This window comes from Pholcus phalangioides, unplaced genomic scaffold (assembly GCF_987345545.1).
Source record: "Pholcus phalangioides strain wild (caught in Gottingen) unplaced genomic scaffold, Ppha-v1.0 ptg000016l_1, whole genome shotgun sequence".
Lineage (NCBI taxonomy): Eukaryota > Metazoa > Arthropoda > Arachnida > Araneae > Pholcidae > Pholcus > Pholcus phalangioides.
Window position 1 is genome coordinate 5,251,009 of NW_028301609.1, and position 22,707 is coordinate 5,273,715.

The 22,707-nt window shown below is 37.1% G+C and overlaps 1 protein-coding gene across 1 annotated transcript in view; it reads left to right on the forward strand.

Moving 5' to 3' along the window:
- Nucleotides 1–22,707, forward strand: part of LOC149074915 (sodium-dependent neutral amino acid transporter B(0)AT3) — a 146,511-nt gene that overhangs the window by 99,988 nt on the left and 23,816 nt on the right. The window contains exon 8 of the mRNA XM_089245863.1: nt 3,146–3,324. Coding sequence (XP_089101989.1) covers nt 3,146–3,324 — 179 coding nt within the window. The remainder of the gene's footprint in view (nt 1–3,145; nt 3,325–22,707) is intronic.

The following is a 22,707-nucleotide window of genomic DNA, read 5'->3' on the forward strand; positions in this document are numbered from 1 at the left end:
TGTTCTGGAACTGTGCTGCGTGTCACTCAAGTGATCTATGAATGTGCCACGGACCTACTTGAGTGATCTGAAAATGTGCCACGGGCCTACGTGAGTGATCTGAAAATGTGCCAATGGCCTACTTGAGTGATCTTTAAAAATGTGCCACGGGTCACTTAAATGCTCTGAAATTTTTCCACGGGTCATTTAAGCGATCTGTAAACCTGCCGCTTAGTTCATTTTTACAAAATTAGGCTTGCGGAGGGCCACACATCAGATAAGCCCCAGGGCCAAGGGCGTTTATGCGATTTATCATTATATGGCTTAGAGGGTGGGTCGCAATTAATTTATTAAAGATAAATTTTCAGTTCATAGCCTTCAAATAACGTTGAAATTAACAGAAATTGATTATAATCACATATGAAGGTGTTTCAATTTAAAACATATTTTTTTGCATTAAAAAAATAAATTTTTGGTAGTGGGAGGGGGCCTGAGAGAGCCTCCCCTATGCCCCTCCCCTGTATACGTCTCTGATCCCACCAATATGCGTTAGGATTCAGAGGGGCAAAGCTGATGACGACATTTTGCTGACAAGGGGGGGGGGTCAAAAATGGGTAAAAATTTGCTTACATAACACTTGAACGGCCCCTTTCACCTGTTGGGAATAGGTCCAAGAGCTAGATAATTTTTTAATTATGTAACAATCTCGTGTGTGTGATCGAAATGAAAAAAAAATAAACTAATCGAAGATAAAGTAAATAATTAAAAAATATAGATAAAATAAATAATTATTCTATAATTACTAAATACTGTATTTAGATTTTGACAGTATCTGTATAAAATTCTGTGATCTACACTGTTTTTCTACTAAATTGACGATATATTTACGTTCTTTTTAACTTTCTCAAAATTTTCTATATAATGTGTCGGTATCTGTCGTGTCAGGTGATCTGCACGTTATCGGCTGTGTTTATGTAATCCTCAGCATCAGGGTCGTAACTAGGATTTTTGTGGGGGGGGGGGGGGAGCAACGTGATTTTGCCGCCCCTACCACATCCGATGGGGGGAAAAAACGTAAAATTCGATGATTTTATAACGGTATTTTTGTTCCAACCTAAAACTTTGTCACCCTATAAATTTTGCCGCCAGTGCAGTTGCCCCATTTGCCTCTCTGTAATTAATTCCGGCCCCCCTCTCTAATTAGAAAACTGATTGCAGATGCCAGCCCTACACATAACAACCATTACACAGAAACAATCTTCACGGAAGGTTCACTAGACGTACACACACATTCCAACATGTACCAATTCGTTAGAAGTTCTGCAGAGGAATATGGAATATGGACGAGGTGCATGTCTGATTTAGTAGTAGTAGTAGTAGCATCAAGTACAGAAATGATGTTTGATAATCTAAGGGAGGATGATGTAGAACTCACATTTGCAAGCATAAATAAATTGCGTTAAAATGTCGGTGGAGCACTTTAATATTTTGTATGATCTCTTAGTCGCCAAACACTCACTGTGTGTGTGTGTGTGTGTGTGTGTGTGTGTGTGTGTGTGTGAAATTTTCCGTTAAAGGGTACAATTTTCCTTTCCGTTTCCGCGTTCGACAGATTCCGTTTTACCCAGGGTTTTTTAATATGTATTTTGGCATTAAAAAATCACGGGACCACGTTTTTTTTCCGTTGAATGCACAGGTTTCCACTTGATACAGGTTCCGTTAAAGACAGGTTTTACTGCATATATTTTTTCATATTTTCTAATCAGTTATACCGCGGATCATGATTTTTTTTTTATTTTAACAACTCTTCAAAGCATTTTTTGACATTATCTGTTTTCAGAATTTAACATGCACTCCTCAGCGAAATCATTTGATAGCTTAAATCAATTCCTCACTTAGCTTAAATCAATGTTTATTTCATAAAAAATTATATAATTGTCAAAAAAAAAGCCAAAAAGTTGTCGCCTATTGGCACCACATTTTTTCAAGTTTTTATTTTTCTCACATTCCGTTTCACACGTCTTAAAATGCATGCATATAAGCGTTTGTGTACGTTTGTGGAAACAAAATAAAGAATATGAATGGATTTCATCGAAATAGGAAACACGGGGTACAAATATAACTCATTTCTGTTTTGCAATTATTTTTGCAATAAATTATTCATTAAACGTAAAATATTTCAAAACAATTTGATTAGAGACGCGAAAATGCTTTTATTGCGTGTGTTTATGCTATTTAAAAACGCATTAGCTGCAACGGGTTCTCACCCACCTCGTTGAGCCTTTTGCCCGTTGTAGCGTAATATTTGTATTAAACATTAAAAAATACACAGGGTGTCCGGTAAGTGCTAGTGCGGTCTTCATCTCATCAATCGTCCATCATTGAGATGAATGATTTCAATTTAAAAAATGCTCAAAAAGAACCATTCAGAAATTACCCTGGATCAGTTTTGAGAGTGAAAATACGGTATGTTTTCGCCACAAAACAGAAAAATCTAAATTTTTATGCGTTCCCCTTGTCTTCTAACTTCTTATTAAAAAGTTGTTGCCCTCTATCGCCTGAGGCCAACAGAAAAAATTCCATGGTTTCTAATTGCAATATTCGCTACAAGACATTTTTGAATTCAATATGTCAGTAAAGTTATAAAATTATAGCAGAAACTAACGGAAAACGCTCCTTTTCCGCATTTATGCTGTCCTTACCTAACTTTCCTACGATTTTTGAATTCAAGTATCTCAGTGACTTAGAAACTTGTATTCTTTTTCTGGCCTCAGGAAACACAGGGCAACAGCTTTCTAATTGGAAGCTAGAGGACAGTAGAACCATATAAATCTTCAGATTTTTCTGTTTTTTTGACACTGTATTTTCACTCTGGTGAACTGGTGCAGAGTAATTTTTGAACGCCTTTTGAGCATTTTTTTTTAATTGCAATCACACCTCTACGACGGACAATTGGTGAGATAAAGACAACATTAGCACTTATGTGACACCTTGTATAATTCTTCATTTTGAACACATCCCTTGTCCGTCTTAGAAAAACAAACAAATAGAAATAATCACGAAAATTTTTAGAAGCCATGAATTTTCTCCTCTTTGGAATCAGATGTAGATAATACTTGATTTTGGAATCAAGTATCCGATCGGATTTTCTTTTGTTCGATTTCAGGTTTTAAAGCTCACATGACGCACAAAAGATGCATGAAATCCAGGGAAGAAATCCTCGAGTTGTTAAACAGCACCCTCAGCTACAGCGTCACGACAAGTAGTAGCTACGAACCGTATTTTAACACGTCGGCCATCTTGGAAAGCCTTCCTGTCTGCGATCTGCAGGAGGAACTGCAAAAGGTAATGATAAGAACTTTCTATTTTTTGCAGAGCTCTTGTAAGCACGAGACAATCTTTTCCAAACAGATGATGGCGTTATTCGCTAGGAGGAGCTAGTGGGGTAATGATACTCGAGTGACATGGTGGTAAGATGCTCGTCTACGGCCGTGAAGGTTGCCATCAGGTCTCAGGTTCGATCCAGGGAAAGATTAATACACACACAGAGATAAGATATTTTAACCTAACGAACTTGAGGCGACCACTGATAAATGGCACCTTCATTTCCAACCCAAGCTCGTTAATGGCGGTAAATTGCGTTTATCTATACGGCCGGAGTTGGTGTTTGGTGTTTGAGAGTGATGACATTATTTAATAATTCACTGTTGGAGTTGCCATAAATGTGTGCTCGCTACCCTTTCGGACATGACAGTAAAAATAGATCCTACGCGACCACTTTCAACTTTTTCGAATGTCTCTAGCTCCTCTTAGCGGATAACACCTTCGATCCCCTTCTTCAAGAGTAAAAAATATGCATGCGTACAAAAACTCCGCATCTATACTGTTAATCTCCATGCAAAACCGTTTTAAAGATGCCTATCATATATTTTGCAAAAATTTCCATATAGAAGCCACGAGCTTCTTAGAACATTGGACGCGTCGAAATTCGCGGGATCCATAAAATTCGCCTCTGACATTTCGTCCCCAAGACGTCCCCCAGCACATTCCGCCCCGGTCAGGTCCAAGTGAGTAGGCAAGTGACCACATGAGTGACCGTATCAATGAACAAATCAGATGCCGCGTGAGTGACCAAGCGAGTTGGTGAGTGAGAGTGGGTAAGTCAGTTGGTAAGGGGCCATTCAAGTATTACGTAAGCAGATTTTCAGCCATTTCTGAACCCCCCCCCCCCCTGTCAGCAAAATTTCGTCAGCAGCTTAGAATGTTTCATATCTTCAAAAAAAGGTGGTTGATGACGTAAGCAGCCTTCAAACCCCTTCCCCCCTTGTCATCAAAAGTCAGCAAATCCGGAACCCCTCCCCCCTCCTTGATGCTGACGTAATATTTGAATGAGATCCTAAGTGACAGCATGAATGACTGTAATAATGATCTCATGAATGACAGTATCAGTGACCATATAAATGACCGTATGCAAGACCATATATAAGTGACCAACTGAGTTGGCTGGTGACCATATGAATGCCCAAATAAGTGGGTGAGTGACCGTATGATTGACTAACTGAGTGACCTGGTGTGAGCGCGTGAGTGAGTCCTTCACACGGTCACTCAGTCCGTAACTCACCTATTCACTTGGTCACTCACCTACTCACACTTGCCCTTCCGGAGAGAAATTTCAAGGACGAAATATCGGGGCTGGATTTCCATAAACCGAAACACGCATGCGTGAAATAGGGTCAGTCAATTTCTTCAAATTAAATGGCAACTTATATCACCACTTATTTTGCATCAGCGCATGCTAAGTGAGCATGAGTGACGAGACAACGATTTGTAAGTTATGTTCTTCGACCTTTTTTCGCCGTAGAGGTATAGTTCCAATTTAAAAAACGCTCAAAATGTGTTTAAAAATTACCCTGTACCCGTTTTGAGAGTGAAAATACAGTGTGTCACAAAATAAGAAATCCAGATTTTTCTATGTTTGCCCCGCCCCCTCCTCTAACTTTTAATTTAAAAGTTGTAGCCCTGTCTCTTCTGAGCCCAACTTCCATGTTTCTAAGTGAAATATTCACTGAGATATTTGAATTCGAAAGTTGGGGAAAAGTGGGGAAACAACAGCATAAATGAGAGAAAAAAGCGCTGTCCATTAGTTCATGTTGTTCTTTACCAACTTTCCTCCCATTTTTGAATTCGAATATTTCACTCAGAAACATGGTAATTTTTTGGCCTAAGGCGAGACACAGGGCAGGTATTTTTCATACTGGAACCACATCTGTACGACGAACGCTTGATGAAATAAAGACCGAATCAGGACTTACAGGACACCCCGTATAGGAAATGGGGGAAAACCGCATCATTTTACCATTAAGTGTGTTGGTTAGGCAGGTGGGGCCCGACTAGTTTTGACATCGTTGTTGTCGAACTTTTACTTCTACTTAACTCTTAAATTGCTCCATTCGCTTTTAGATAATGGCCTTCGTGGTCTGCTCAATTGCGTACTAGTGATTTCAATCGCATAACATCGTAGCTTGAGATTAAAACCTTAAAATTATGTATAGATGGTACATGAATATATGTTTTACACTCCCTTTTGTTTTTTTCTATTTCTCTGAAAAAATCGGGTTTATTTGTGATTTTTAACGGTAAGGTGTGTCCCAAAATATAAAGCCCCTAAAAAATTCATGTTCGGTTATATATTTTCAACGTCCAATAAATTTTCCGTTGTTCCTTATAATGTCAAACACTCGTCTAGGCATCGATTCAACAAGTTTTTGGCAATGCTGCAGAGGAATATCTTGCCATACTTTGAAGATCGCCCGTTCAAGTTCTGAAACACTGATGTACTGTTTGCCACGCTCATGCACTTCATGTGACACTGTAGCCACTCACGTGTTTTCCATCGCATTAAGGTCTGCAGAACATTCGAGCCAGTCCATCACTGGAATCTCACTTGCAAGGAATCATTCCCAGGTCAAATTTGCATTTTGAGTGGGTGCATTGTCGTGTTGAAATTGAGCTGTGGAGCCATTTTGACATTCGAAAAATGAAATTAGATACTGATTCAACAGTTCCTGATATGTCTGAGCATTCAGACGTTCAGATATTTTATCATTTCTGTCACACCGCGGTCATTTTCTGTACACGAGGGCTAATTTTAGACCGGGACCTACAATTTATTGCCGATTCCAAACGGCAGGCTTGTTTTTTATACTCATCGAGAAGTTGGTGCCCTGACCCCTAGATGGGGGACACACTGAGGTAGCAATTTTTCCTGCTGTCATGTCGCCGTTTCTGTTGTACCCATGTGTCAGGAAAGTTTTCTGACAAGGACGAACCGGGTATAGAACTCGCAACACCTCTAAACATCCTTTGGTACTTTTGGCAAGTATCTTATCGACCTGGGCTGCCGCGCCCAGATACAGCGGAAACGGCTAAACTGCACTTTCCCACTAGCATTGAACTCACCCCAGACGATTGCACCTCCGCCTCCTTATTGACGCTTAAGGTATCTTAGTTTTCGTTCTTTCTGATATCATGCCAATAATATTTCTAGCCATCTCTGGACAGTCCAAACTGAGCTTTTTTTTCATCACTCCAAATGACATTATGCCACTTGGAAGTCCATGACATATGATATTTCTCCCAACGAAATCTTTCCTGTTATGATGCTAAGTTTTGAAAAGTTTTAATAAAAGCTAGGTATTTATACAAGGTATACAGAAGACTGGATGTTGTTGTTGTGAAGATATTTATTATTTGAGATGTTAATTTTTTTTAAGGTATTTATGTTATATAGCATTCCTTAACAAAATAAACTTATATTTAAGGAAAACCCCGAAAAGTACAGGTTTCGCTACCATTTTGGGACACACCTTATTTGTTATTCTATTGAATCCAAGTAAAGTTCGAATTAATGCCAAGTATCTTCTATAAAAGAAAAACACATAAACGCTAAACTCTGTTATTGGGATTAAAGGGGATTTTTTTTTCTCTCTCAAGCAATAAAAGAAACATATTTTTGGCTATTTACGCAATTAAAGGGTCGAAGTGTGTTTCGTAGTACTGGTCAATATCACCGTAAGATATTTAGAAATGAAAATTATATTGAACCTACTCATCGAATTTTAATTAGCAAGAAAGTTATTATTCAGGAAGCTGCTGTTCAATTTGTGTAACACACCATGGAATATAACAATAACCGCTAAATATAGCTGTTGGGTATGAGAAGTGAATAGTTTTTTTAAGGGGAAAATTTGAAGAGAATATAGAAGTGAATAAAGTCTAAAAAGAAATATGAGTAAAAATGCACGATTATGGCCTTTTTGACAACCATATTTTTATGGGCATCTTTTTATCAGCCACCTCGTTGGGCATTTTGCCTGTTGTGGCGTTGTATTTGTATTTGTATTTGTATTTGTGTTTTTCCTGCTTAGCTTTCTTTCGGTTTTCTTACGCAACCTAAGAAAGGGTTTTCTTGTTAGATTTGTTAAGGCAGGAGTTCTCAAACTTTTTTCAGCCGCGGACCCCCTGTTACCTATTCAATGCTTATCCGCGAGCTCCACTGACTCCCCCAGAGCTGTTGTTAAACAGCTAAATATTTAACAATGAATATTTTCGAAAAACCTTTGTCAGGGTGACCGTTCCGTGGCGCCCTTGACAAAGGTTTGAGGTGCACAGTTTGATAACCCCTGTGTTAAGGTATTCAAAGAAAAATTTGAGAACTTCGACACTTACTGCCAAGTTTTATAATTGTTATCTTTCTCATGACTGCTTGCTTATAAAAAAAGATGACTTACCGTCTTTGAAATTAAATAGACCATCATTGTGCCTATGACGGAGAAGATTAGAGCACGGAGTGGAGTGCTCGGTGCTTCGAATAGACGTTGTCTTTTGGTGAATTCCTTCTTAAGCCGAGTTTTCATAGGAGCAGGTTTCTACAGCCCGCGCAGCGTAAAAATGCTGATTGGTAAAAAAAACCTGAATTTCAGGTTTTTAACCAATCAGCGTTTTCACGCTGCACACGGCGCAAAAGTTCTACTCCTAGGAAAACCCGGCTTTACTCGAGATATCGAGGAGGAGCCTAAAAGTATCCTGAACGTAAAAAAAACCCTGTGCTAGAAGCACGGTAGACATAATTATCTAAGGATTATGAAAAAAGAAATTACCAATTCCAATATACTGAGTGCTGATAACTGTCAATGGTTGTGACATCTTTGTAATTATTGAATCTCCTTTGTTTATTTCGAATGAATATATAACAATTTTTCTTTGAATATTTTGAATTTCCTTTGTAATTATAGTAGGATTATTTAGATTGAAAGAATCCAAATAACCGTATCTATTACGGTAAATGTGATAAATGCAGGTATTGTACATAATAACTGGTTATTATGCATACTTACCAAACATTTTGGTAAGTTTGATAAATTTTCTTAAATTTATTACTTTTGTCGGTGATTGCCTCTTGGCTAATGATATATATGAGTACATAATTGTTATTTAAATAAAATTGAAATTGGTTATGCATAGTACTCAAGTGTCGTTGATAAATTTGACAAGTACTAAAACATTATCACTTTTACGGGTGATTACGCATAATGCCCAAGCGTCGTGTCATTGATAAACATGTAAATCTTACCATGTGATATGCTATACATAATTCACACATGTATTGTATCATTATATCGGGATACGATAGTAAAATTTGTCATTATATCGGGGTACGACTATATTCATCACATATTCTCTAGACTCATTAGGAATTTTTTCATATTTATCAAATTCATCAATTACACTGAAGTATTATGCATAATCACAGATAAAGGTGATAAATTTCGTGTATTTATCAAATTTACCAACGACACGTGCACATTATGCATATTTACCGGTAAAAGTGACAAATTTATCAAACTTCTCAAGACGATTGGTAAGTATGCATAATAACCAGTTATTACGAATAATAACCGATTTATCACATTTATCGTAACATATCAATCCTAACAGTACCAGCTTACTTACTATACAGGGTGATTCAGAAAATCATCGCCAAAATGGAAGGGAAATTCAGGCATTCAATAACAATATCGAAAATCACATGGGCGCGCAACGCCATCCGAAGCCGCTACCGGGAGTTGTTGCGATACACACTTTTAAAGCAATTCCGAACTCAGCAAGCATTAAGTCGCAATTCTGACAACATAAATACATTAGGGGGCCACACATACACTCAGAACAAGCAGTCCGGCATGTACCGACTCGTTCGAAATTCCAGAGGGTAATGTGTACGAGATGCATGTACAGTTAAGTAGTTATTTATTTATTTATTCACGTCTCAACAGGCAAGGTTTGCCCAATTACAGAGATGGACAAGAGAAGAAAAATACAAAAACACAAATACAACAAACTACAAAAAACGAGTGGAACAATAGAAATACATACGGAAAAGCAGTGAATATTCAATACTGACACATAACTTTTAAGAAATTCTCTTATACTTGAATTGAACATATCGGGTTTCACATCGCACTGATTATATATATTGCACATCTCAAAAATAGGGGACCGTCGTAAAATATTTGTTCGGGGTTTAGGGAGGCGAAAAGTTCGCCGAACAGGCCTATTTCCAATTGGCACAGAAAAATGAACAAGTTGAAGAAGGTAGCAATCATCAATTATATTATTGATAATTTTACACAGAAAGCGAAGGTAACTTCTTCTTCGGCATTCCAATGATTGGAAATGGAAAAAACGTCGCAGTTCAGTTGTACTTACGCCATTGATGTAGACGTGAAATTGCCTGCAAAACATGTAACGTAGAAATCTATTCTGGACTCTTTCTAGAATTAGTGAGTCTAGATTGTCGTGAGGACTCCATATAATAGTGCAGTACTCCAGTTTCGGGAGTACATAAAGTACTGAAAAGTGTCGCGATTGATTTGAAATTATTGCTGCTCCTCACAACAAATCCTAGCAGTTTTAAGCATTTAGCAAGCGTGCCGTCCATGAGAAATTTCTAACGAATCTGTACATGTCGGAAAATGTGTTGTGAGTGTATGTGTGCCCCCCCCCCCCTAACGTGTTTAGAGATGGAGTTTTAGTCACAAACTATGAAGTCCGTTTGCTTAAGGCAGGGGTCTTGAACGCATAGCCAGCAGGGCACACAAAGCCCTCGGATGCTTTTTTTTTTGGTGCCTCGCAGACGAAAAAGCTTACATAATTACAGAATTTCTTGCAATGAAAAAATTTATTCCAGAATTGGTGAAAGAAGTTATTTTCAAAGTCACTTTTTTATAGAAAAAAAAATTCAGTGTATCCATGAAAAATAACCTTAGAGAGAATCAATGAGAGAAATAATTTTAGAATTAATGCAAGAGGTAATTTTAGAATCAATGAGAGAAACGATTTCATAGTTTCTGAAAGTAATAATTTTAGAATTGGTGGGAAAAATTTCCTGATTCTCATGAAAATTCATAATTAATGAAAAATATTTTCAGAGTAATTGAAAGAAACATTCCTAGAATATTGAAAGAAAAATTTCCAGAATATTAAAAAAAAACAATTTCAGAATTAAGGAAAATTCATATTTCCTGAAAATTTAATTTCAGAGTTAAAGAAAACATATTTTTTATTAAAAAGTAACCTTGGAATCATAAATTCATTAATTTATAATAAAAATAAATTCATAAAAAATAATTTTAGAATTTATTGGAAAAAAAATAACTTCAGAAATAAAGGGGGAAAATAGTTTCAGAATGAATTTAAAAATAATTTCAGAAATATACTTATATTTTATCAAATATATTTCACCCTCTCCCTTTTTTTCCCCGTTGGGATGCAATACTTAATCGCAGATGGAACTCGTGCACATTCCCCTGCGAATTTTCAATGAATCGGTACATTCCGGAACATGTATGGCGTGCGTATGGCCATAATGTATATTCTGAGTTCATATAGTATTTATATGGTGTCAGAATTATGTGTGTTTCGTGTGTGCTGCCAGTCTCCTTCCATATCTTTTGAAATGAAAATGGCCGGTGATCGAATTTTCATGTTATGTAAGTGTTGATGGTTTCAGCCTCCTCTTCCAAGATTCTACCAACAAAACCCACGAGTTCATCGATCCAAGCGCACAGTATTCCAGCTCGGAATAAATACTATCCACGGAAAAGCAGGCATTCATTATAAGTTATGTGTTTGCTAATAATTTTGGCATTTCATTTCTATTTTACGTGATCGAGGGAATTAAGAAAAAAACCAGAAACTTTTTGATTCGTTTACCTCTGGTATTTGCACGGTTCAAACACATACATTAGTCTCTTTCTCTCTGGGAAAACACGATCTGAATAACGCGACCCTTGAGTTTTCTCGTCATTTTATTTGAGGCTATGCGTGAATGAGAAAATGTCATCAATCAGTTCATGTTGCGTGTCGCGCATGAAAGGGGCAAGGGCGCCCCCCCCCCCCCGAGAGACGGGAAAAAGAAAAAAGCTATTATATAGATGGATATTTTTTTTTTCTTTTAATGTCCATGTGCAAAATGAGATTGGAATATGTGGTCTCTGTTTTTCTCATTTATTTCAACAACGCCCTTTTTTTTTGGGGAGGTTCTTTTCTCATTTAACATCGCATTTTTTTTTTTCATTTATATGTTTTGGATTACCGCATTTTAACATACAAGTAACCCCTTTTCGCAAAAAATTTGGTCCCAAAAATATAGGAGGAGGGGGGGGGGTGTCTTATACATGGAAAGTGTTGCGGGGAGGAGAGGTTATGCCTCCCCCTTAGTTGGTAGGGGCCTCGTGATCGTATAGGACAAAATAAACTCAAAACACAATTAAGTCAAATCGAAACTAGTCGAGAGAGAGAAAATAGCTTTTATACAAGTAATTATTAAGTTATATTTTTAGACACATATAATATTCATTCACTTGTACTGATTTTCAGGCGGCAATTATTATAATTTCTTAGTAAGATCTCGATTAACGTTAAAAGCTACGTACCAGGCAGTGATGGTAACTCGTGGGAAATTTCCCATATTCGTGGGCAAAATTGGTCCACATGGGAGATTTCTTGGAGTTTGTGAGAAATTTTGAGAGTTCATCAAACAAAAGAATTTTTATTGAAAAAAAATATAAATGCAAAACAATGATGCATAATTCCACCGATAGATGGCAGGACAATTTTCGGAATGTGTGGGGAAAAATTTAGTCGAAAGGGAAATTTTTTCGATGGAAATTTTGCTTGACAAGGTTACCATCACTGGTACGAGGCTTGGGTTAGAAAAAGGATATTCACTACATCAGTGGTTCTCAACCTTTTTTTGTCCATGGCCCACTTTCAACCATTTCTCATTACTATGGCTCCCCTCTTGCGCGAACATGAATAATTTCCTACCCCCTCCCCCGTTTTTCCATTAGAAGATAGTTATTCAAAAATTCTCTGAAGTATATAAATATGTTTGAATTTAATTTGATTAATTTTTAATTTATGAAAATAACGAAAGAGCAAAATAAACGTAATAGAATACAGTAAAAAAAAATTAAAATAGAATAAATTATTTTCAATCAATGTAAATTCCGCGCTTGAAGACGACACAATGTCATCAAGTTACTGTACATACAAATACAACGCCACAACAGGCAAAATGCTCAACTAGGTGGCTAAGAAAAAGATGCCCATAAAAATATGGATGTCATATATTCCAAAAATATAGCAATCCAATTAAAAATGCAATTAACAAAAATTATAATCAATATATACACATGATAAAATACTATACAATGCCCATAAAGAATACTTATGGTTGTCTTATTTAAGAATGGATAGCTTCTCGATTTACCCCAACATGTTTATCGTATTTCTTTTTAAACGTGTCAATTGTATTACAATTTACTACCTCCGGGGGTAAGCTGTTCCATTTATTAACAACCCTATTAAAGAAAAATTCCCTGCGACACCATAACCTTGCATTGTCCCTCACCAATCGATATTGGTGTCCCCTTGTAAAAGCAGTCGATTGGCGGTGTACAAAAAGTTCATGGTCCATCCCATTGAAAATTTTGAATACTTCGATCATATTTCCTCGACACCTGCGTTCATCCAATGTAAACATATTCAAAAAATGAAGTCTCTCTTCATAACTCAAGCCCCGTGTGCCAATAAAGACACGCGTAGCTCTTCTCTGCACCCCTTCAACCAATCTATGTCCCTCTCTAGGTATAGTCTCCAAAACCCTACAGCATACTCCAGTCCAGGGCGAACTAAGCCTCGAAAAAGCGAACCATGCAACACCCGTATGTCGAATATCATTATCTCCATTAAAAACCGACGCAAAAAAGTCATTGAAAGCACTACACATGCCTACATGGCTCTCTATGCTAGAGCCTCCTATCGAGAGGGGGCCAACCATCCCCTTACATTCATTATTGACGTATCGAAAAAATGATTTTGGGTCAGAGATAATGTTATCTGCCAACCTAGATTCAACTTACTTTTTACTATCCTTTATAACCCCCTATCCCACTCTCTTCAACACTCTTCTTTTATCAGTAAACAATACAGTAACGTCGTCCACTTTTATACTCTCTGAATGCTCTTTTCTTTTCAAGATAAAGGTTCCGCACGCTATCCGTGAACCATAGAGGGTGCGATGTACAAACACGCTTTTTTCGAACAAAGGGTATGACGTCGTGCAAAGCAGAGGACAGCTTCGTACTAAATTCTTCCCATTGACTTACCACCCCTACTGATTCCAACCGGTCTTTGAAAATTTCCGCTAACCTTCCTCTCAAAACATCAAAGTTAGTTCTTCGAAAACAAGGAACCAGTCTTTTGTTATCAACCTTACCCGAGGAAAAGTTACAGTGAAATCTGACGATACGATGATTACTGGAAGAAAATTCTTTCCCCCACCGAAACATGTTCAACAAGATCCTCAGATCTAGTAAGAACTAAATCCAAAATAGCAGTACCCCTACTGGCTTCTGATACATGCTGATATAAAACATTTTTGAGCACCAACTTAAGAAAGTCTCTTTCATACTGATCTCTAGATGAAAGGTTCACCCAATCAATACCTGGGTAATTGAAATCCCCTAGTATGAGAACCCTCTTACGCTTACACATGTAGGAAAATTCATCATGGATGAAATTTGTATTATTTCAAATTAGTTTATTTTTGTGAAAATGATTATGGTTTCGCTGAGAAAATGTCAGTTGTAGCTTCCGTGCCCGAGTGGCGTGGTGGTAAGATGCTCGTCTACCATCGTGAAGGTTGTTGTCAGGGTCCCGGGATCGAACCCAAGGGAGGTAAGTATAGTAGATAAGATATTTTCCCAAAACGAACTCGGGGCGACCACTGATAGACAGCGCCTTCACTTCCAACCCATCTCACTAATGGCAGTAAATTGCAATATAGCGATATGGCCAGAGTTGGTGTTTGGTGAAGTAGTTGTAGCTTCCAAAATACGCATTCTTGTAGTGATAAAAATCGCAAAAAGTGGTAGCAAGCAGTTTTATTAATTTTATTCTCTTCATGCGGATAAAAGTAGTTAAGAGTAGCCACACAAATTAATCACAATTGAAAAGTTCAACCTTTCAATCGTTTTCAATAATGTATCAAGGATATAGGTTCATGTTGTAACCATACTATGAACTTAAAAAAATGAACTAAAATACGTGTGAAAAATTTTTAAATATTTGTTGGAAACATTCATTCCAGAGAAATCATGTACGCAGTCACAGGGCCGGATTAACCATTAAGCAAAATTAGCACGTGTTTAGGGTATCAGTACAAAAATTGGTAGCCGCTGTGGTGGTCGAGTGGTTACAGTGACGGACTCGCGATGCGAGGATCCGGGTTCGAACCTCACAGTGGTGGTCGGCTGAAGTTGGTTTTCTGTGGTTCCCAACTTCAAGGCGCAAATGCGAGCCGATCTCCCTGTTAAAAAGTCTCGCCACAGAGAGCAACAGACCTACAACGATAAATCATTCAATCATAACACTTCACTCATGGTTAGAAAAACTGGTGGCAGATGGCAGCACTACACATAACAAGCATTACAGAGAAACAAAAAAAAACTTCACGTCAGGTTTCACTACACGCACACGCACATTCCCGCATGTACCGATTCGTTAGGGGTTCCGGGGGGGGGTTTGTTTGCGGGGTGTAGCAGTAGTAGGTAGGGCCTCCAAAAAATGGCTCGGGGATCCATGATGTTCTTAAGTCAGTCACCTCGTTGGGCAATTTGCCTGTTGTGGCGTTGTATTTGTATTTAAAAGGGGCATCACAAAAAGATATCATATGGTATTTTTTTTAATGCGCGATTTTTTTTTCAACATCGATCATCCGATAGAAGATCCTAAAATTTTAAGAACACTTGATTGTATTTTTGAAGATCATTGTTACAAGAATGACACAAAAGATGAGAAACTAATAATATTGCAAACTAGACTTCACATTATTGCTGAGTTTTTGATTAGCTTTTCACAATTTTCATAAAGTACGCCCAGGGCTGTCTCTTAACATTATCACACCCCCACATACAAAGCGATTTTTCTGAGAGAGGCACTACAACCTAGCTGAAAATTCCTACCTACCTATTTGCATATTTACTCTTGAAAAACGGAACCAGATCTAATTGTCACTTGACACCCCGGTGCCAGAAGTGCCCAGATGGGCCCCATGCAGTAAACCAAGTTCTACAGAATAAGGACATGATTTTTGTGGATCAATTGTGTAGTTTGATCTATAGAAGTAAAAGAAATACTACGAGGTGTAAATTAAAAACTTGAAAACGTATCTAAAAGAAAAATACCCAATATATAACGGTGGTTCGTCAGAAATAAGGTGACTACTGGCAAGGCGGAAACTGGATACCGGGTTAGCCGGGGCAACCACTCATTTAGGCACCCCCCCTCGTAATGCTGAAGGTTAGGTTGAATGATGAAATTTGCGTCCCTTTTTGTGATGCGCCCGGGGCACCAGATCCACCTGCTTTCCCCCCCCCCCACTACTGCTGGCCCTGCCTATTGGTAATATTATGGCCATTCCAAGATTCAATGGGTTCTCCTTGGAGTGTTGTTAGTCTTTATCTCATCAACCGTTCGTCGTGGTGCTGTGGTTCTAATTCTAAAAATTCTCAAAATGTGACCAGAAATCACCCTGTACGAGTTTTGAAGCTGAAAATACAGTGTACACAAAATAAAAAAATTTAAATTTTTATACGATCTCACCCCCCCCCCCCCCATCCTCTAACTTCCAATTAGACAGTTGTTGCTCTTTCTCTTCTGAGCCCAACAAACAAATTACATGTTTTTAATTGCATTATTTCAAATTCAAATTTATTTTATTTAAGATTTTTAAACGCAGTTACAAAACGTTTAGGGGCTAAGCAATCCTGTGAGCCCGCAAAACAATATCCGATACATATCTGTCGGCATAAATAATAACGAGAGAAAAAAAAGAAAGAAAAAAAACACACATACATATAACACCAAGAAATAAGTGGCAACAGGAATGGAATCGATAAACAAAAAAATTAGGCTTTTAGCAGCGTATGCAAGATAACAAACGATTACATTACAATATCAAACAGATAATTTAAATCTTCTTGAGTTAACAACCAAGACTTTAAATTGATAAAAAAAGATGTACATGAAGTTTGTTCTTTTATTAACTGAGGACGTAAATTAAATATTTTGGGAGTTATATAAAGGAAAAATTTTTGGAAACGCGTTTTATTTGGCCTTTTTATTCCCTGAGATATTTAAATTCAGAAATCGGAGACAAGTCCGGGCTTAGGAGAGGTTCGCGGCCAAATGCAAAAAAAAAAATTGCGGCCCCCCCTCAAATTTTTTTTTATGTAGTTGCTCCCCGACTTACAAACTTTTCGAGTTACGAACGTAAATCTTGAAGGGGAAATTTTTTTTCACGAAGAACAAATATTCTATTACACTCTTTTTTTTTCATTATTTCAGGAACGCGTTGATAGTCACTGGATCGTAATCAAACACGATCCATTGAGAGGGAATGGCATTTAAATTAGTTTTACAAAATTCATAAATTATTAATAATAATTAGCGCGTGGTCCAACTGCTGACACTTCATCGTGGCTCGAACCATATTGAACAGACATAAATTTTTGTCATACTTTTAAAGTGCTTCATCGTCAAATATACGTTTCAATTCGATAACTTTGATCATTTTTCGAATTTTTATCGATGTTTTTGTTTAATTAATGTAAATTAATAGGAGTAAAGGAATCAAGTACTGGAATTCCATGACCCCCGCAAGAGTGGTGCTGACAGGCAGGATCGTCGTAATAGCATCATAGGCCCCCGAGCCAAAGGATTTTCTGGAGGCCCTACCTGAAAAATTCTCGAAAAATTCGTAAATTGAATCTGGTAACCCTATCTGAAGACCACATAACCCGTATTTTCACTTATTTGTTCGATCATCCATATTGTCCGAATGTTTTTGTGGAAAGAAATATTTTATTTTTCTACATAAAAAAAATCGATTATTGCAAATGTACAATTTTTGTTACCAAAATTTTCGTCTCATAAAAAAATTTTATGCCAAAAAATAACAAAGAGAACTCTCTAATCTCTCTTTCATCATCGCATGAGTTGCCTGAAATTTCGAGATTAAATGGTAGCACCAACAGTATATAAATCAAGCTTCCGGAGAGAGTATGACGTCAACGGTCTCCGCCTCGGCAGTGCTGAGAACGGTGTCCCCCAACATCTTTCGTCGGAACATCACGTGACTCGGCGAAAACAAACACGATCCCCCCTTACTTTCTTATGGCATAAATAGGAGTTTAAAACAATAAATTAAAAAATAATTTCAGCATTGACGAGATAATTCCAAAATTAATGAAAGTTATAATTTCAGCATTAAAGAAAGATAATTTCGGCATTAATGGAAGAAAATATTCTAGAATTAATGTAAAAGATAATTACAGCATTGATAAAAGTGATAATTCCAAAATTAGTGAAAGAATTAATGAATGAGATAATAATAAAATTAATGAAAGATAATTTCAGAATGAAGGAAAGAGATAATTTCAGAATGAAGGAAAGAGATAATTTCAGAATGAAGGAAAGAGATAATTTCAGAATGAAGGAAAGAGATAATTCCCAAATTAATGAAAAATAGATAATTCCAAAATTAATGAAAGAGACAATTCCAGAATTAATGAGATATAATTTCAGAATCAATGAAAGATATAATTTCAGAATCAATGAAAGATATAATTTCAGAATCAATGAAAGAAATAATTTCAGCATTAATAAAAGAAATAATTTCAGCATTAATGAAAGAAACAAATCCAGAATTGATGAAAGCAATTATTTCAGAATTGATGAAAGCAATTATTTCAGAAGTAATGAAAGAAATAAAATGATTAATAGAGGAAATAATTCCAGAATTAATGAAAGAATATTCAAGAAATGATGAAAGAAATTATTCCACATTAATGAAAGCAATGAGATTCCGGTATTAAATAAAAATAATTTAATCTTTTTTCATCTCTCTTTAGATGAGTTCTTCTCTCTATCCTTTTTTTAAATCTCTAAAACCCAATATTTAGAGACCGAACTGTACATTTCTTTGGAAAAATTGCCAAGCGGGAAGTTTGTTTTGAACGAGTGACGTCATTTCCTTGCATTTGATGTCGCTGCAGTCGCTCCTTCCTGTAATATATTATCTCTGTCGTCTGCTTCTCTCCAGGTTGTTTTGGGCGGCTCCTTGTGTCCTGAAAAAATTACTGAACTGACTGTTCGAACTACCAGTTCTGTTTGTGAGCTTAGCTTGTAGGGAACCAAACAAACCGTCTGTCGTCTGCTCATTAAGAGGTTCTTTGTTTTGGACGTGTCCTTATGCTCAAATAAAATAACCGAACTTTCAGTTTGAACTTCCAGTTCAGTTTATGAGCTTTGTTCATAAGGAACTAAGCGGAATAAGGAATATAGTTTTTTTACTTTAAGCTTCATCGTCACCTCAAGAGTCACTTTTAAATCTGACGTTAGATGGCAGCACATTACTATAAAGTGGAGTGTAGAAAAATTCACTTTTTACGATCTTACCTGTTGTCTGCTTGTGTGGAGGTCTTTTGTTTTTGATGTCTCCTTGGGTCTTGAAAAAATTACTGAACTGGAAGTTTCATCTTTCGTTACAAGCTTTGTTTATAAGGAGCAAAGGTGATGAAGAATTTAGTTTTTGTATACCTGAGCTTCGCTATCACCACATAAGGCACTTCTAATTTTGAAAATTGGTAGCAGCACCAACAATATTTTTAAAAATGAATTTCTTAAAGTATTCTAGAGTATTAAATATTAATTTTAATTCCCTTAAAATTGTTAGTGCCATTGTGAATTCGCGGCGAATGCTACAAGGCAAAAAAAAAACTGCTTTGGCGGCGAAACATTTCGAGTCACCCAGTATATACGGGTTTTGTCATTGCATAAAGCAGACAAAACTGTTCATGTGAACATAATAATGATTCATTATCAGGATTTCAAGCCCATCGGAAAATATAAATAAGGGGCCATTCAAGTATTACGTAAGCAGATTTTCATCCATTTTTGACCCCCTCCCCCCCCCCCCGTTGTCAGCAAAACACTGATCCCCCTCCCTCCCCTGTCAGCAAAATTTCGTCAGCAGCTTAGAATATTTCATATCTTCAAAAAGGGATGGTTGATGATGTAAGCAACCTTCAAACCGCCACCTCCCCCCCCCCCCTTGTCATCAAAGGTCAGCAAATCCGAAACCCCCTCTTAGGGGCCGTTCAAGTATTACTTCATCATCGATGGGGGGGGGGGGGAGGGGTGTTTCCGATTTGATGACTTTTGATAACAAGGGGGGAGGGGGGGGGCCTTCATGAGATAAAGGCCACAATAACTTCAAAAGGCATCCTCTGCAAATATGTCAAAAGTTGCTCAAAATGTGTTCTCATCGCCGAAACTTGTTTTAGAGTGACAACAGTGACTTACTTCTTAATAACAGTGAAAGCATTCTTAACAATAATAACCAGAAAATATTTTTGACAACAAGGAGTTTGAAGAATTCTTGACCACGGTGACTAGGAATCATTTTTGACAAAATAAAATGAAAGAATACTGGCCCACAACTACTTGGAAGTATTTTTGACAGCAATGAATTTTGAAACAATTCTAAACAACAAGGTTTTAATATTCTTAGCAACGATATTTTCAAGAAGTATAACCGACAGCAATGTTTCCAGGAAGTATTGGCGACAACAATATCTTCAGCAAGCATCGGCGAAAACAATATCTTCAGCAAGTATCACCGACAACAATATCTTCAGCAAGCATCGGCGAAAACAATATCTTCAGCAAGTATCGCCGACAACAATATTTTCAGGAAGTATCACCAACAACGTTTTCAGGAAGCATCACCGATAACAATGTTTTCAGGAAATATCATCGACAGCAATGTTTTCAGGAAGTATTGGCAACAATATCTTCAGCAAGTATCACCGGCAACAATATCTTCAGCAAGTATCACCGGCAACAATATCTTCAGCAAGTATCGCCAACAACAATATTTTCACGTAGTTTCACCGACAACAATGTTTTCAGGAAGCATCATCGACAGCAATGTTGTCAGGAAGTATTGGCAACATCTTCAGCAAGTATCGCCAACAACAATATTTTCAGGAAGTATTGTCGACAACAATTTCTTTAGGAAAGCATCGCCAAAAACAATGTTTTCTGGAGGTATCGGTGACAACGATGTTTTTGAAATTCTTAGACTTAAACTTTTTTGTGAACTACTCTTGACAACGATGGTTTCAAAAGTATTCTCGACAACAGTTACTCCAAAAATAATCTCGATAGCAATGTCTTTAGAATGTGTTCGTGATATTCCGGACAGCAAATATTTTTTTGTTCTGTTAGAAACTGGTTTTGATAACAATTAATGCAATCGTTTACTAAACACCATAATATACGGAGAATATTTTTCCAATAATCCAATAATAGGTAGAATATTTCCTAACAATAGAGTTCTCTATAAATTCAATATTCTCAATGAGAATTGACTTCTTGTGGAAAAACGGTATTTTCTTTCTTTTTTTTTGTAAACGAAACTCTTTGATGTCTCTAATAGAAATGGATCGAGCTGGAAACGAAATTATTTCAGACACGTTGGTTGCAATACGAAAATCGAGAGCTTCAGAAATCCGATACGGTTTAGAGCCAAATTTCCGGAGCTCTCGATCGAGTGTTTGAAAATGACGAGAAGCAACGTCTTATCATGTTTCAAGACAAATTTCGCGATCAAGTTCCACTTCTATCGAGAGTTTCACCAACCAAATGCAGTTGAACTCGGTTATAACGACTTCGGTCGTAACAGCACCTATTATAACGTCAATAACTGGCGGTTCCGACTGACCTCCATAGAGTTAATGAACCTAGCTTACAACGTCAATGAAAATGCAACGACCTCGGATATAATGACACAGTTTTTTGCCTTTTTTTTTTTGTAATCAAAATCTGTGTGATAATATGACACGTATACGGAACATTTCGTAATTTTGGCCTTCAGGCTCCTTTTTTTTCTGCTTAAAAAAGTCCCATCGTTTCAACGAAGCTCAGTTTAATTCATAACCCTTACTAAAATTGGGGAAGAAGACGATTTGTGCAATAAATGCATAGTATAAAATTATATTATGGTAATTACCACAATAAGAGTATTACGGTTATGAAGTACGTATTATACGTAATAAATTATTATGCGTAAATAAGAGTATTAATCTAACATAAATATATTTTCCGTGCTTTTATATTTTTTCTCCCCGTGAAATACATTTTAAATCACTGCAGAATCGCTGCAGCGCTCCATTTCTCGCCAAGAAGAGAAAAGAATTGACGTATAAATGAAAATTGGCAATTTCGGCTGACAATTAGCAACATTTTTTTAGTGACAAGTGGCGGTTTCCTGTGTTTTATGACCCCGATTTCCCGTACTTTTCCTAATCAAATATGGTCACACTAATCATAGTTTTAAACAACAAATTCATGCGCAGTATTTTGATTGAATTTGATTATATTTTTCCTACTCAAAATGTCTTGAAAACTTGAATCTTGATTGTAACGATACCTTGGTTATAACGAAAAAATTGCGCGGAATATTCGGTGTCGTTATAACCGAGTTGGACAGCAGGTTCATGCAACCTAACGTCATACGCTTTAGTGACGGAATAATAATGAAAATATTTCTGAGATTTTTGGGTATGGACGCTTTTTCTTCAGCCGTCAAGCTTGAGCAGTAGTTCTTCAGTTCAACAGGCCTACAACGGTAAAATCTTCAAACATTACACGTCACTCATAGTTTGAAAAACACGTGGCAGATGGCAGCACTATACGAGCATTACACAGAAACAAGCTTCACGCTAGGTTCACAACAAGAAACACGCATATCCCACGCATATACCAATTCGTTAGAAGTTCCGCAGAGGAATTTGGACGAAATACATGTGTGGTTTAGTAGTAGTAGTTCTTCCCCTCAGCTTGCAAAACATATCTATATATATATGTATATGTATAGATATGTATATATATCTGCCGCTGCGGTGGTCGAGTGATCATAGTGACGGACTCGCATAGCGAGGACCAGGATTCGAACCCCACCTTCGCCACAGTGGTAGTCGGTTGAAGTTAGTTTTCTGTGGTGTCCAACTTCCAGGCGTGAATGCGAATCGATCTCCC